This window comes from Seriola dumerili, unplaced genomic scaffold (assembly GCF_002260705.1).
Source record: "Seriola dumerili isolate Sdu_G_001 unplaced genomic scaffold, Sdu_1.0 BDQW01000017.1, whole genome shotgun sequence".
Classification (NCBI taxonomy): Eukaryota; Metazoa; Chordata; class Actinopteri; order Carangiformes; family Carangidae; genus Seriola; species Seriola dumerili.
Genome location: NW_019174272.1, coordinates 1,002,516 through 1,017,304, shown reverse-complemented (window position 1 = coordinate 1,017,304; position 14,789 = coordinate 1,002,516). Strand labels below are relative to the sequence as shown.

The 14,789-nt window shown below is 43.1% G+C and overlaps 1 protein-coding gene across 3 annotated transcripts in view; it reads left to right on the top strand.

The window, feature by feature from the left end:
- Nucleotides 1-11,574, top strand: part of LOC111231383 (T-box transcription factor TBX5-A-like) — a 16,516-nt gene extending 4,942 nt beyond the window's left edge. For 2 of the 3 annotated variants that reach the window (XM_022758460.1, XM_022758467.1), the window contains exons 2-9: nucleotides 1-38; nucleotides 366-460; nucleotides 788-907; nucleotides 2,403-2,550; nucleotides 4,079-4,231; nucleotides 6,069-6,160; nucleotides 7,280-7,536; nucleotides 9,294-11,574. The exon at nucleotides 1-38 is cut by the window's left edge and continues 109 nt beyond it. In XM_022758460.1, the coding sequence (XP_022614181.1) occupies nucleotides 1-38; nucleotides 366-460; nucleotides 788-907; nucleotides 2,403-2,550; nucleotides 4,079-4,231; nucleotides 6,069-6,160; nucleotides 7,280-7,536; nucleotides 9,294-9,880 (1,490 nt within the window). In that variant the 3' untranslated portion in view covers nucleotides 9,881-11,574. The remainder of the gene's footprint in view (nucleotides 39-365; nucleotides 461-787; nucleotides 908-2,402; nucleotides 2,551-4,078; nucleotides 4,232-6,068; nucleotides 6,161-7,279; nucleotides 7,537-9,293) is intronic. The other variant, XM_022758474.1, reaches the window with a different exon arrangement.
- The last annotated feature ends 3,215 nt before the right edge of the window (nucleotides 11,575-14,789 follow it).

Genomic DNA, 14,789 nt, shown 5'->3' with positions numbered 1-14,789 from the left:
ACTCACCGGCCTCACCGCAGACAGCGTCCAGCCAGCAGGTACTGTGGAGTCTAACGTAGATATGGATTTACTGATTATTGAGTTCAACTGACCTCAAGTCCGCGGTCTTTGTCAAAACAAACCGAAGCACAAGGAATTTATTGATGCAGTAGAGATTTTTTTTTTGTTGAATTTACCAAAACCACTAAATCATTAGCCTATTTCAAATATACGACTCGCTATAAAATTACTATATAAACTACATTTAATTTTGAAAAAATAAATCGAGTGTGTAATTCATTTGTAGGCCCTGTGTTCTGCTTTAGTTTTACTTCCAGAAGACTTGCTCTACATTTGTAGTGAGCACTGTTTATATTTTGCTGCAGGGGATGGAGGGAATCAAAGTTTTCCTTCATGACAGGGAACTCTGGACGAAGTTTGATGAAGTGGGAACTGAAATGATCATCACTAAAGCTGGAAGGTAGGAGGAAAATAACTCTCTGTTGACTACATAAAATAGATTTTGACTTTGGGTGTATTTGATTTACTTTATCATGATTTTTTTTGCGTGTGTGTGTGTTTTATGAAGCCAGGCATTTCACTAAAACGCTGTAGGAGAATTGAATGAAGAATGATTTTTTTAATGAATCGCAGTCCTGGCCCAACAGAATGTAACATATGCATGTGGCATTAAGGCCCTCAAGGGACATGTTTTCTCAGAGGAGCACAAAGGCCTATGTATTATTAACATCAAGTGTTTTTCTAATCTAAATCTCCTTGTGTTTTTCCCTGAACACGTGCCCTATAGGAGGATGTTCCCCAGTTACAAGGTGAAGGTCACAGGCCTCAACCCAAAAACCAAGTACATACTCCTCATGGACATTGTCCCCGGGGATGACCATCGCTACAAATTTGCAGACAACAAATGGTTCGTATATGACAACACTTCATATTTATCAGAGTAATCGTCTGAATCCAAACTCAGTGGACCACACCCTCAAAAACCTGTGATAGGCTAATGTGATCAAATATGCCATGCAGCAGTAGCCATGTCTGTACAGGTCAGCTTTCCCATGATGGATTCACGATTATGTTTATTATAATATTTAACATTGTTATGGTGGGGGGCTCGCGGATTGAATGCTAAATAAAATGATAGATCGTAGGCTATGGAAAAAATCAATAACCTAAATCAATTTCTTGTTCAGTAATTATTTTTCCCCACATTTTCACATATGTCACCTTGTTGCCACTTTATTATCATATGTGGCCATGAATGTTTGAGTCTGATAAACCAGTAAAAGGAAATCCGTCTATACCGTGTTGTTGTGAGTTTATACCCTCCGCTCCATCCCCGCCTGCGCGCACTGGGTAAAGGTCGGCTCCCTCTTGCAGACCGGGGTGGCCTAGTTCCCCGTGTTTCCCCCCAGTGTCTGCCCGCCGGTTGAATCAGAGTGTGAAGGGTTCACCGGGCGGACAGACGACATAGACCGGATTAAAGTCTCCCGTTCAACTGTTGTGTTGTGCTGAGGGGAAAATCCGAGCAGACCACTGACTCTTACAGTGAGAGCCATCAATGCTCTGCCTCCTCACAGCATCAGACACTCGGTCATTGCAACGCAACGGGCCGGACACCGGGGTTTGTGGATAAACTAGTGTGACACGGAGTCCCAGCTCAGAGCCTCGGCCCAATGGAGGCGCGGGGTGTTTATAGAGAGAAGTTGGTGCTGTAGCCTGAAGGCATTTTTCAGAGATAAAGTTTGTGTGTGTGTGTGCGTGTGTGTGTGTGTGTGTGTGTGTGTGTGTGTGTGTGAGTGTGTGTGTGAGTGTGAGTGAGGGAGATGAATCCCCTTAAATATAACAGGCTGTAAAATATCATATCATACATGCCAATTTATTTTTTAGTTTGACCTTCACGCTTACACATTGCAGAGTCAACAGAGGCCAGGCTTCACATGAACTTGATCACTATTCTTCTAGGCCTTGCTTCAGAGTCTCTGGCACTAACTTTACCGTCTGTTAAAAGCGAGAAAATAGATCACTCAGATCAGATTGTTGTTTTAGTTTTGTGACGATTTATTTCAGCAGACGGGTCCGGCGCCTCATCAACAACATCGCTCCTGCAGAGAAAGCAGAGGCTGCTGCAAATCTGGGAGCAGAGCAAGTTAATTTGAGTCCGCTGAGCTAAGGTCCAGATGTGGCTATCTGTGTAAACTTCAGCAAAACGCGGTGCATTTGGAGTCTGTCTAATTAAAGCACCAGATAGACCTTCTGCAGCCGGCGGCAGCTCAGGCCTCCTGCGCGGCGTGGCGCCGGCCAGAGCGTGTGCACGTCCGCTCAGACAAACCACTGTGACCCACTGAGCGTCATTGTCTGACTGACTGTTTTTGTGGTCTGCTCCATTTTTTTTCTTGGCCGTTTAGGTCGATAACGGGAAAGGCAGAGCCCGCGATGCCGGGGAGACTCTACGTCCACCCGGACTCTCCCGCCACCGGGGCGCATTGGAGCCGCCAGCTCGTCTCTTTTCAGAAGCTGAAACTCACCAACAACCACCTGGACCCATTTGGACATGTGAGCCCTCTTAATAACATTTCCCAAGTGTGGTGGATTGCCTGTTTATGTACAGACAAAACAAGGAAATTTGTTGTTTATCTGTTTGAAATAGAATCAGAGCGTTTGGAGTGTGTTTATAGGCCTCTAGTTTGAGGCTGCTTCCAATAAAAGTCGTTTAAAAACAATACGCTCGTGAGGACACCAATCATAAATTTAAATATCAAATATCCATAATATGCATTTTAAATAAGTAACAGAGTAGCCTAATGGTTTTAATTTAAGAAGAATGATTGCACAACTGCTACAGTCACAGGTCCGGTCCAGCAGAGAGGCTCAACCCCAGGAGCCCCATTCAGTCCTCAGCTGGCAGCACAGACTGTGTAACTCAGCAGACATCACAACACAGCACAAATCACCACTAGGGCAGAGCGGACACAATTCAGACTCCACACACTCATTCCCGCCGTGCCCAGCTTTCCCACTGACACACCACGCAGCCTATAGTAACAGTGTACTACTGTATACATTGGGCGCAATGAACTGCACCGGCGCGCCAGCACCCTTGCGCACCCATGTGTGTGTCCGCGCAGAAACAAACAGAAACATCATCTTTTCAGACTTGGTAAATTAGAGGTAATGATTTCAGTGGCTTTAAAGTCCATTAGCTAATGCATGTCACAGGCGGACACGTCACTGCGATTAAACTGAGCCCCCCTGGATAAACAAACGTGGTCCAATTAAAAAGCACTTGTGGAGTTGTCGGTGTCGTGGGAAATAGTTCAGACCGTGAGTTGTTATAGTTTTACATCACTGGTATGTCCAGGCCAAATGTAGCAAAGTTAGAGCCAGGTGGACATAAGAAATGCTGCAGTAATAAGTAGTCACCACTAACCTTTCAAGAAGTTGCTTCCAATGTTGCTGCCAAGTTAATGATCAGTGAACGTGGGAAATCTGGAACATCAAATTATATTGTTTAAATTTAGGCCTGAATATCCAGTCCTGTGGATTCAGATCTTACATAACTATGTGTTGTTTGGTTTGGGTCAGAAAATGGTCACAGATGTCATATTTGATCAGTAGATTAAAATAAACAATGTGTAATATGATTCACTAATCAGTTTGTTTTCATGTATGATTTTTTTAGTGGCATTTAAATGAAAAAAAGACTTTCATAAGTCCTTTTTGGTGATTGTTCTAACCAGAGCAGGTAAAAAAAACATCATATTATTCCTATATTCATGCAGGACTCATGCCCACAGAATTTGGCTACAGTCTTGGAGGGAGGCCATGTAAACAAAAATCACTTATTTGTTTTTCATGTTGACTTACACCAGTTTGATCCTGCTCATATGTAAAGCATGAATCTTTGTTTCATGTCAGCCAAGAAATCTGGTGTATCTTGACTATAGGTGGGCCTACCCTTCACATGGTCTCCAGTTCAGGCCAGTCCAGGTCCCAGCATCTGCTGGAGTGTTTTTTTTTTTTTTTTTTTGAAACACGGAGACAGCTCTGTCAGCCTCACCTTCTCAATCTCTCCCCTGTGCAGATAATACTCAACTCCATGCACAAATACCAGCCTCGTCTCCATATAGTCAAGGCGGACGAGAACAACGGCTTCGGCTCTAAAAACACAGCTTTCTGCACCCACGTCTTCTCTGAGACTGCCTTCATCGCTGTGACGTCCTACCAGAACCACAAGGTAGGCTTTGCACACTACTGAGACAGTGTTAAAGGTCAGGAACTATCCTACCCACATGTTTTGGAGAGGTGCCACCTAAACCTCCTTTATGGATGAAACTACAATACAATTTTGGATTAAACCATATAAATACAATAAGGTCACTGTGAGTCACTGCAAGTCCCGATAGGAATGTAATAATAATTGATGTTTATACATCAGTTGGTGTTTGAATATGAAGTGTACTGATTTTCTACAGGCTGGAGCTATAGGCAACCTCGTGATTATTCAAACAATGGAACAAATAGAGCTCAAAGTCTTATGTGCACGAATCAGATCTGTTCTACTGTCAAATCTGTGACCATTTAGACAAGTGCATGAAGTTTTGCCTTTGGTCACTGGGCACATTCAAACTTCTGCCACACACACACACACACACACACACACACACACACACACACACACACACACACACACACACAGACAGACACAGACACTCTTTCTCTGTTTGTATTACCGTCTGTATTTTGTGTCCAGAAAGTCAATTTGCATGTTCTTTGTTTATGTGTCCTTACTCAGTATTTGTAAACATGTCCAAAAATAAATTGTGTGTGTGTGTGTGTGTGTGTGTGTGTGTGTGCGCGCGTGCGCGCCTGTGCGTGCGTGTGTGTGTGTGTGTGAGTGAGAGAGAGCACATGTAAGTGTTGGTATGTAATGACCTGTTTCTTTCCCTTGATCTTGGCTGATCCAGTTTCCTTTGTCTTTGTCTTTGACGGACTGCGGCCTTATAAGCCTTGAACTCTGCTGATAAACTTTTCACAGGGTAGCTTCAATTTGATCACATTTCATAACGAATCATAAATAACATAAATAAATACATTGCAACTACATTATTTTCTTCAAAGTTTTGCAATTCTTTTCCTTAATTTTTACATAATATATATCTTGTCAGTAAAATTGCTCACCTGAGAAAATTCACCAAATTTTTACGTACAGTGTTTTTCAATTCATTGTATAATAAAGAGTGTACAATCAAAAGTTTGTATGTATATATATTGTATTTTAAACTTACTACTAATTTATACTTATATTATTATTATTATTATTATCAGTAGAAGTAGTAGTGGAATTAAGTGAATTAGTTTTAAGTTTTGCTAATTATTTGAAATTTTCTGAACCATTACATCTGTGTATGCAATGTAGTTATTGCGTAAAAAAAATCCTAAGCTCTGTAGTTGTATCATACATACAGAAACACATAGATCTGATACCATAATTGTTGTACAGTATAGAAATTACAGCTGTGGAGCAAATAGTGTGGCGGAGGTCGATATCAGTATCGACACTTCAAAGTTTGTTTGGACCTGAGCTTGTGTCAGGTCTCCAGTCCACTCGCCTGCTCTGTGATGGACGTGGTCTTTAGCCAAATGAAATCCTTCAAAACACAAAGGTTTCCCTCCATGACATCAATGAGAAAGTTTGAGGACTTAACATCAAAGCTCTCAGCTTTGGACCTCTAAAAGCTTTGGCCTGAAATCCTTAAACCTGGCGAGTGTTTGGGTAAACAGTTTATTCTGTGTCAGCTGGCGAGAACACTGTCCACTCCGTTAGAAACGTCAGTGGCTGAGGAATGTTGGCCGTGCAGAGCTTCAGTGGGGCTGCTTTTAACATCTGCAGGGCCTCTGACTAATAGTAAACTATTGACTTTCAGTCAATGACGAGAACAGTGGAAGACTGAACGTGCCTTTGGACCTATATGTGTCTTTGCATGGATGAAACCCTGTGTTTGTTTGAGCCTGGGCTTCCTGTGGTGTAATACTAGTGTCTGAGTGAAAGGTTTTCTGTGTTTCATCCTCAGATTACGCAGCTGAAGATCGAGAATAATCCTTTCGCTAAGGGCTTCAGAGGCAGCGACGACAATGAGCTGCACCGCATGGCCAAGCTGCAAGGGTGAGCACAGCTTTGTTAGCGTGTGTGTTGGTGTTTCCAGTATCTGTGTGCGTGTGTGTACTTTTATAGGAAACAAAATCTATTCTTCTTTTTTTCCCTCCCTCACCCAGAGGGGAGGGTTGTTATGATGGGGTACATATGGTCTAAGATGTGTGTGTGTGTGTGTGTGTGTGTGTGTGTGTGTGTGTGTGTGTGTGTGTGTGTGTGTGTGTGTGTGTGTGTGTGTGAGGTGTGTGTGAGGTGTGTGTGAGGTGTGTGTGAGGTGTGTGTGAGGTGTGTGTGTGTGTGCGCGCGAGCCGAGCCGAGCCGAGCCGAGCAAAGCCAAGTGGTATAAAGAGATGTGAGCCATTGTCACCTGAAGCTTGATCTCAGCCTGAAACCTCGTCCAAAACGTGCAGCACAAACACTGAGCATCAGTTCCTGCACTGCATTGATAGATCACGTTGCTGCTGGTCTATTAGTCTGTCACCGCTGATCAGCTGATGGCCTTACATGGTGTCTGTTTGTGAGCTGAGCTAATCTCCATTCAAGCTCTGTTGTGGCAGGCAGTTTAGAGATTTTAGCGAGCCAATGGGAGAGGCTGTTACTGTGTGGAGGGAGAAGAAAGAGAAGGGAGGAGGAGAAGGAGGGAGAGAGGGTGGTATTAAACACAGCAGCCCTGTATTATTGTGCTGCTGTGGCGGAGAGGAGAGGAGAGGAGTCTATCTGAAGTGACACACGGATGGATGTTTTATTTTTAGAGCAGCGAATTATCTCACAACAGCACTGACTGTGATTGTGTGTGCGTGCGTGTGTGAGAGTGTGTGTCACTGTCTCAGCGAGAGTCGAGGGGAGATGTGGCCTGCTGTCCCCTACATACCACAGAGTTCACCAAGAGGGCAGTGTGTACAGAGAGAGGGAGAGAGAGATCAGAGCTGAAAGGATGAAAGACTTGAAAGAAAAAGAAAAGAAAAAAGACCACAAACGACCCTGCAGAATTTAATCTACCTTAAAATACCTGTACAGAGTCAGGAAAGGCAGATTTGAGTTTTGTGCAGCATACCCGAGGCCATAACAACATCAGATGCAAATTGTTGCTCCTGCTGTTATTCTCAACTCACCTCTCTCTTTCTGTTTCAGCAAGGACTACCCAGTGGTCCCCCGCAGTACCGTCCGCCAGAGAGCCTGCTCCACTGGGAGTCCTTTCAGCGGGGAGGGGCGGGGTCTGAGAGGCTCCCCCGAGGCTGTCGGATCCCCCTACAGCTGTGAGAACGGCTTGAACAGCAGCAGCAGTCCCCAGGAGCTGCTGAGCGCTCCCCCCACGCATTACACCCTGCCTCATCCTCCCCTGCAGCACGGCCAACAGCCGCAGGTCTACCACTGCACCAAGAGGAAAGGTAGGAAGAAGCTCTGCGCCGTGTGACAGAGAATTACTGCCGAAGTCTTGAGATATAAAGACAAGTTAACACAGCTATGACCCATTTATTTTGATCGTCACCGAGTTATTGTAATAGTTATTGTACACGTGGAAACAAACAGTGTTTATCTCACTTTAAAAATGATTTGTGAATGATATTACACTCCCTAATGTTTCCTTATTCCAAATAGGAAAATCTCGCTCGAGCAGCCGTAAAACTGATAATGACTGGTTTCTCTCACCTGATATAAAATATTCCTAGTGAACAATAAACAGCTTTGGGTAAATGTCGTAGTAATTGAGTTTCTGTTTTCAGGTCACAAAAAGGACCATTACAGTGGTTTTACATGTTTTTGCCCATTGATTGCTAATTTACAAAGTTACAGTTATTGCTGACTATTATCTAAACTATTATCTAAAGCATGGTATCCATGAATTTAGTTTAAAAATGTTGATGTTTCTCAGCCAACTGCAAAGGTAATAATGTAATTACTATATATAATATGTAACTAAGAAAAAGGAGTTGAGTTTTATTTTACCATGAAGGGCAGATTTTGAGTTTCTTCAGGCTGTTTTTATAGACTCCTGAAAATAATGGAAATCATGAAGAGGAAATAGAAAAAAAAATTAGGCCACTGTCAATGCGTATGGTGAATTTTAAAAAGTTACGTTTGTAGCTTTGTGCAGGTGTTGATTTCTTTGTACTATTGTAGGAAATCAACTCAAAAACCAGAGTGACATTTATTTGTGCTGTGACATTCAGTTCAGTTTGTGTTTGCAGACTGCGTGGAATTATCATCAACTAACTATTTTTGTGTCTGTTTATTTATTTACACATGTTTACATAGGTCTACTCAGACATATGAATCAACAACTAAAAGAAAGCCAGTAACGCGCAACGTCTGAAAATACCAAAAACATTTTCTAAGGCTGTAACTAAAGTCAATTTTGTGTTACACTTAACTGATCACCTAACTAATCATGGGTTTAACTCAGATGTCAGGTTAGCGCTGCTCTCAGGCCTGTGAGACCGTTTGATTAAATGAACATGCTCATCTCTACACGCAGATTTCATAGCAAGCAAGGCACTAAAGGCTTTTTCAATCTGGACTATGATGGCCCTGTTAATAGGGGGTGTGTATTGTTTGAAATGTATTATTGAAAAACTATTGATGCTATTTGGAAATACCTACATTTTAGGATCAAGAGCAAAAGACTATATTGTCATTGCCTCGCGTTTAGGAATATAAACTTATACATAAAACACAACACTTTGTTTCATTTAAGAAAACAAGACAAATGTCTTAAATATTTAATGTTGTCTAAATACAAGGAGCCATACAAGCAGTGTGTGCAAATAACATACGGACTATAACTGTAAAATGATGATTTAAATCAGAAACTAGGATCACAGAATAAGTTGAAGGTTTATGATGAACTGTGATTTGGACACATGTTGTTTGGCACCAAGTCGTAAAGAGATAAAACACTTTTCCTTTTCTTCTGGCAGCATTACAGATAAACTACACTTTAACCCTGGCATCATGTTTATATTTAAGTTAATGTCATACGGATTCTCAAATCAGCCATGCTAATTCAACCTTTCTTCATGTGTACATTTTGTTCTCGTCTCCGTTGCTTGAACTGTCTGAAGTCAGAACGATTGCGCTGGAACTTTCTCAGTTCTCACTTACTGTCAAATGTAAAATCAACAGAATGTTTTCTCTCTGTCTGTAGTGGAGGAGAACTGCCCTTCAGGAAACCGCCAGCACCCGTACAAGAAACCCTTCACTGGTAGCTCACCCAGTGAGGGCGAGTCTTACTATCACCCCTCCTCCTTCCCTCCTCCTCCACCTGGTCTGTCCAACAACACTGCCCTCGGTCTCACTGACTCCCCCTACAGCTCAGACATGGGACAGCGTCAGGCGTGCATGTTTGCCAGCTCAGAGCCCAGACTGGATGAACTCAACTGTACATCCTGGTCATACACCTGTCCGCTCCCTTCTGCAATGACCCCCATGGAACCCTACCCACCTTATACCCCTCATCCTCCCTACAGCTCCAGCCCTCAGGGCTCTCGACTCAGCGCCATAGCCCACCAGAGCTCTCCACCGCTGGGAGAACACATCGCCCACGACCCCTATCAGAGCCAGAGCTCTGGACCTCCATCTCAGAGCTCCCAACACATTCACAGCAGGCAGCTCAGCCCTCCTCTAAGAGAGTATCCTCGCTACACACCCAACCTGTCTCCTCCTCTATATCACACACTAGAGACGCACACACACATCAGGTGTGGAGTACCAGAATGGAGTGCAGCTTCCTAACTGAACCAGAGGACGAACCTGAGAGACTGATTATTGGACAGAGAGTCTCAAACTCAGTGAGCCTTCTTTCTGCTCTTTTGAAAGATGCTGCAGCGTATACAGACTAAATATAATATTACCTTTGTAACATAATTGTGAAAAGTGTGATCTTGTGCTGTGTGAAGAGGTTTCATCTATTAGCCATGTTTCTCCCCTGTGCTGGATGGAGCGGTGGATTGTTGAAGACTGGACTTGGACATCCATGAAGTTTCAGATGTTTGGAAAAAAAAAAAAAAAAAAAAGCAGCACAATCAAAGTTGTAGTTTATCATCTTTTCATAACTCAAAGACTGGTGTCATCCAAATGTTTGCACTGTGAGCCCTGTTAAGGCCAGACTGTGAACAGCACTAGGCTGTTTTCCTCTCAATGACTCCCACTCTTTGCATTGTCAAGGATGTAAATAGTGACCCAATGTCAGACAGGCAGTAACATTTACTGACCAAAATAATCTCAGCTCTCACAGCAGAGCCTGAGGGAGACATTTTTTCTCTTTAGTGGAGCAAAACACAGCTCCATGCTCAGTCTCAGTGAAGGAGAAAAGGCATGAGTTGTCTGTGTGCGTGTGTCTGCGTGCGTGTGTGTGTTTGTATGTAAAGCCTATGTCAGCTCAGCTCAAGGATGCTATGAGTTAATTTCCAATGAGACAGGCAGTAGTAGCTGCAGGCGCTGCACCGTGGAGATAAACAGTTTGTTTAGACCATGCTACAGGCTGAAGGACCTGTAAACACTGTTTCCACTGCATTCTGGGTAAATGCACAACTCAGCGTCACGCAGCTGTCACCACTGTCCTCTCAGTCACCCCCGGCTGACCAATCAGCTTTCTCCGCTCAATGACAGCCAACCAATGAGCACGCACCTCTCTTTTATCCCCAGCTGACCAGTCAGAGCTGGAGCGTAGCGTGCTATGTGTGTGCGTGTGTGATGGCCCATTTTTGTTTGTCTCTGAATTATTCATGAGTCCAGTGTTGATTCTTGACATGCAAGGATGTCTCAGCAAACACAAAGAAATACAGTGCTGTAAATGTGCTCTTTATTAGTTAAATCTAAATCGGTCCCTGTCATATCCATACACCATTATTCCATTAATTGCTTTGACTAGATTGGGTCGAGTGCATTTCCCTGCAGATTCGGGTTTTTACTTTCATCCTTGTAGCTAACTGTAAAGAAACATTTGTGGCTCCTTTCATGCACGCAAGCTGAGATTTTGTTTTTATTTTTGTGTCATGAAGCAGTTTTTATATTTCCACCCAGGTGTTATACATGCAGTAACATGTGAGAAGGTGCTCTAACATTGCAAACCATCCAGGATGCAGAGAGCAGATCCTCATCATTCCTTGTTATGTATTTGATGTGTGTGCGTGAGTATGTGTGTGACAGTGAGCTGTAAAGATGAAAATGTTTGTGTTTTATAGACTTTTTTCCTGCCAATAGTATTTATTACTCTAGATTTGTAAAGATGACCTTGTTGTTAACTTGTGAAACAAGACGGTATCATTCGGAGATATTTGTTTCTCTTTGAAGGTTTGTGTCTGGTTTCACCCTCCATCTCCAAACGGTGATAAATAGTTGTGATAAGCAAAAATTTTTTCTGTTCTATGGAAATAAAGACAGATTTATATGAAGAAATGGAATAAATTTTAGAGAACTTTGCGTAAGTCAATTGGTTGTAGTGTTCTTCTTTGTGGTTAGATGACAAACGCAGCAGAGACAAACTATTAACATTCCCAGTGGGTTATTTAAAGTACATTCAGCACCTTGGGAGTGGAAACTCTTTTAAGTGCAGTGCAACTTATCAGTTTCAATGCATGTATGAATATGAAGGACCTGATAACAACACTAGCCCGCGCCCTTTCCCAAATATATGCTCCAAAAGTGTCCGACAATCTTATTCAACATATTGGAGTATTGTTTAAAGCGTAACAGTGTGTACTATGCTGTCTTATCAAGTATAAGGGACCCCAGTGTCTCCAACTCTTCCATTTAGCAGCGAAACCCTCCAGAGTGGTGTGGGTGCTGGGGTGCTGTGTATACCTTGTCCGCCTCCTCTTATCTCTGACAGGTTGTTTGGCATCTCCAGTCTTCACCAGCTGGACCCCTTCACTGACGACCTGCTGCCCAGGGAGGGGAGGGGTCTGCTGGGATGGAGGACAAAGAAAGGTTGGGGTGTGTTGGTGGTCCCCCCCTTTCTCTCAGCTTCCCCTACAGGCCACCATTCACCATCCTTCCTCTCCCCTGGCATCTCATGTCGTGTCTCACACAGCCAAGCTAACTTATTACACCTTACACCTGCTGAGAGTATTGAAAGCACATATTTTCAAAGAACAGATGGACGTTAACACAGAAAGATTTATTTGCGAAGGTTGTTAAATCATTAAACTTCAAACCCAGTGTATTTACATTTAATTACATAGTTCAATGTGTGTTAGAAGTTGTCAGGTCCTTTTTCTCTTTTCTTCCTTTCTCTCTCTCTCTCTCATACACCATGAGGTCGAAGGTTAAGCAGGCAGCTCTTCAGAGGGTCTGTTCCTCCTTAACCCTTCGTCTCTAGTCAAACTCCAGCTAGGACGGACGAGGAGAGGGAGAGAGGAGGGGGAGAAAGAACGAGAGCTCAGGGGCCTCCTGCTCTGAAGATGGATTGCATCGCTTCATCCTTGCTTGTACAGTAACAGAGCTCTGTGATGGCCTCTGTATGGCTGGGAGTTAGCTGGGAGAGTAAAGCTTTGGGTAAAGTGGTAAAGTAATATTAAACACAGCCAGTATGTGTGTGAGAGTGTGTGTGTGTGTGTGTAATCCATCTATGGAGGACTTTCTCAGACATACTGGTTGGACAGTAGATTGATGAACCTTTGTGATCAAAGAGCCTAAGTGGTGCTTATCGTTATCTCCCCGACACCCCCCCCTCCCCCCTCGCCACCGCCCTTCACCCCAACACACACACTACTAACCCCTCTGGCTGCCCTCTACATTTTCTCCTTTTCTCATCCAGAAATTACTAATTTATGATGGTTTCTAACACGAACAGAGCACAGACAACCACATACACACATCTTCACATCTTTTCTTTTTTTTGTGTGTTGTGTGCACAGTTGAGACACCACATGTTAAAAAAAAAAGAAAGACTGACATTTTTAAATGTCACTCAATTGGCCTGCAGACCTAAATTTTTGTTTAGCTAAACCACGAGGGCTGCTGAGGACGGCTTATGTTTCTGCTGTATTGTATGTTGAGGTTAGTGCGCAGCTATGTGGAGCAATTTCTCTTGCCAAACAAGCTTTTTTTAAAGACATCAAAGACTTATTTAAAGCTTATTTCATTACAGTCTGAACTATTAGTTTGAATATATAAATGTGTATTTGGAGTCTCATGCAGAACTCTGAGAGGCACTTGTGTGATGTCTAGCATTAGTGATGCCATTTTGTGTGGAATAAGTGGTCTGAGATGGAGTGTAATTGGTAAAGTTGATTATGGTTCGTCTCCATGGGTCTGATGGTACTTCATCTCTAGGGCAGTAAAGGGAGACAGCTTATTCCTTCCTGACTAGCTTGGTACTAGTAAAGTAGCTATTACATTGGCATGCCACAGAGAACAGAGGAAGCTTGGATCTATACAAGTTTCATGTTTGGAAATAAATATTAAAATGACATGTATCTGAGCCTGTAGGATAATTTATCCTTTCCCCCATGGCTAACATCTTACCAAAGCTTGTTTGTGTAAGTGTTTGCTGTTTTTAGAGCTTCATCAGACCAAGTGGGATTGAAAAGCTGAGAAGACATCATTGAAAAATGAGTTGATGGGTGTATAAAACCAATTTTTTTCAGCATATCTTAATATACTAAACCATAAGTATCTGTAATTAGAACCATTAAACACAGTATGGCACTAAGAGGACAGCACAATAGCCGCACAATTATGTAAAACAATGGATGCTTGGCCATTACATATGGTGCAACAAAGTAGGATGGTGGAGGTTTATTTGGATGGTGCTATCCATCCTTGCTGTGATTTAAAAGCCAGAAGAATGGTCTGATGCTGTTAAGCACAGTTTAGTAACAAGACTCAGACCCAAGCTAATTTCCCCCTAAATGAGAGTTTATTGCTGAAACAGCCCTGAAATCACTGAAGTAGATCTTAATATGAGCATAAGAGCTGTCAAGGATAAGAGGCCAAGTAAGTGTGTGTGTGTGTGTGTATGTGTGTGTGTGTGTCTGTGGGTGGGTGCGCATGGGTTGTCCTGAGTGTTGCGTCTGAAAGACAAAAGGAGAGGTTAAGGGTCAAACTAACAGCAGACAGGCCAGTCCAGGGTCAGAGGGCTCAGACTAACCTGATCAGTGATGGTTGTTTATCTGACAAACCTCAAACCGTCACCCTGATGGAGCTTCCTTATCGTTCCCTCTTATGTGGACTCTCACTTTTAGAACAAATCAACAACTCAGTGCTAGTTTTGAAGAATAGCTGATCCCTCTGAAAGAAATAAACATGCAGACATCATGTTAAATAAGATGTAGGATATAGAACTGGCCTCACGGTAGTCACGTCCCAGGATCAGGTCCAGATGAAAATCTTTGTCTCCCTGATTTTCCAATCACTCTCTCCAGTGGAAGCTAGGTTTTAAAGAAAGGACACAGTGATGTGAGCAAGAATAATTGTTTTAACTCCTAACATACCGCCAAGGTCCCAAGATCGGCAGCCAAACACACATGACAGGGTGGAAGGGATAGAGGCGCTCCCGCAGTGGGTGGTGGTGGGGGTTGTGGGTCGTCATGGAGCCAGTGTCCCGTCTGATTACGGCCAGAGGACTGGAGAGGCACGCTAATCCTCCACACACACACACACACACACACACACACACACACACACACACACACACACA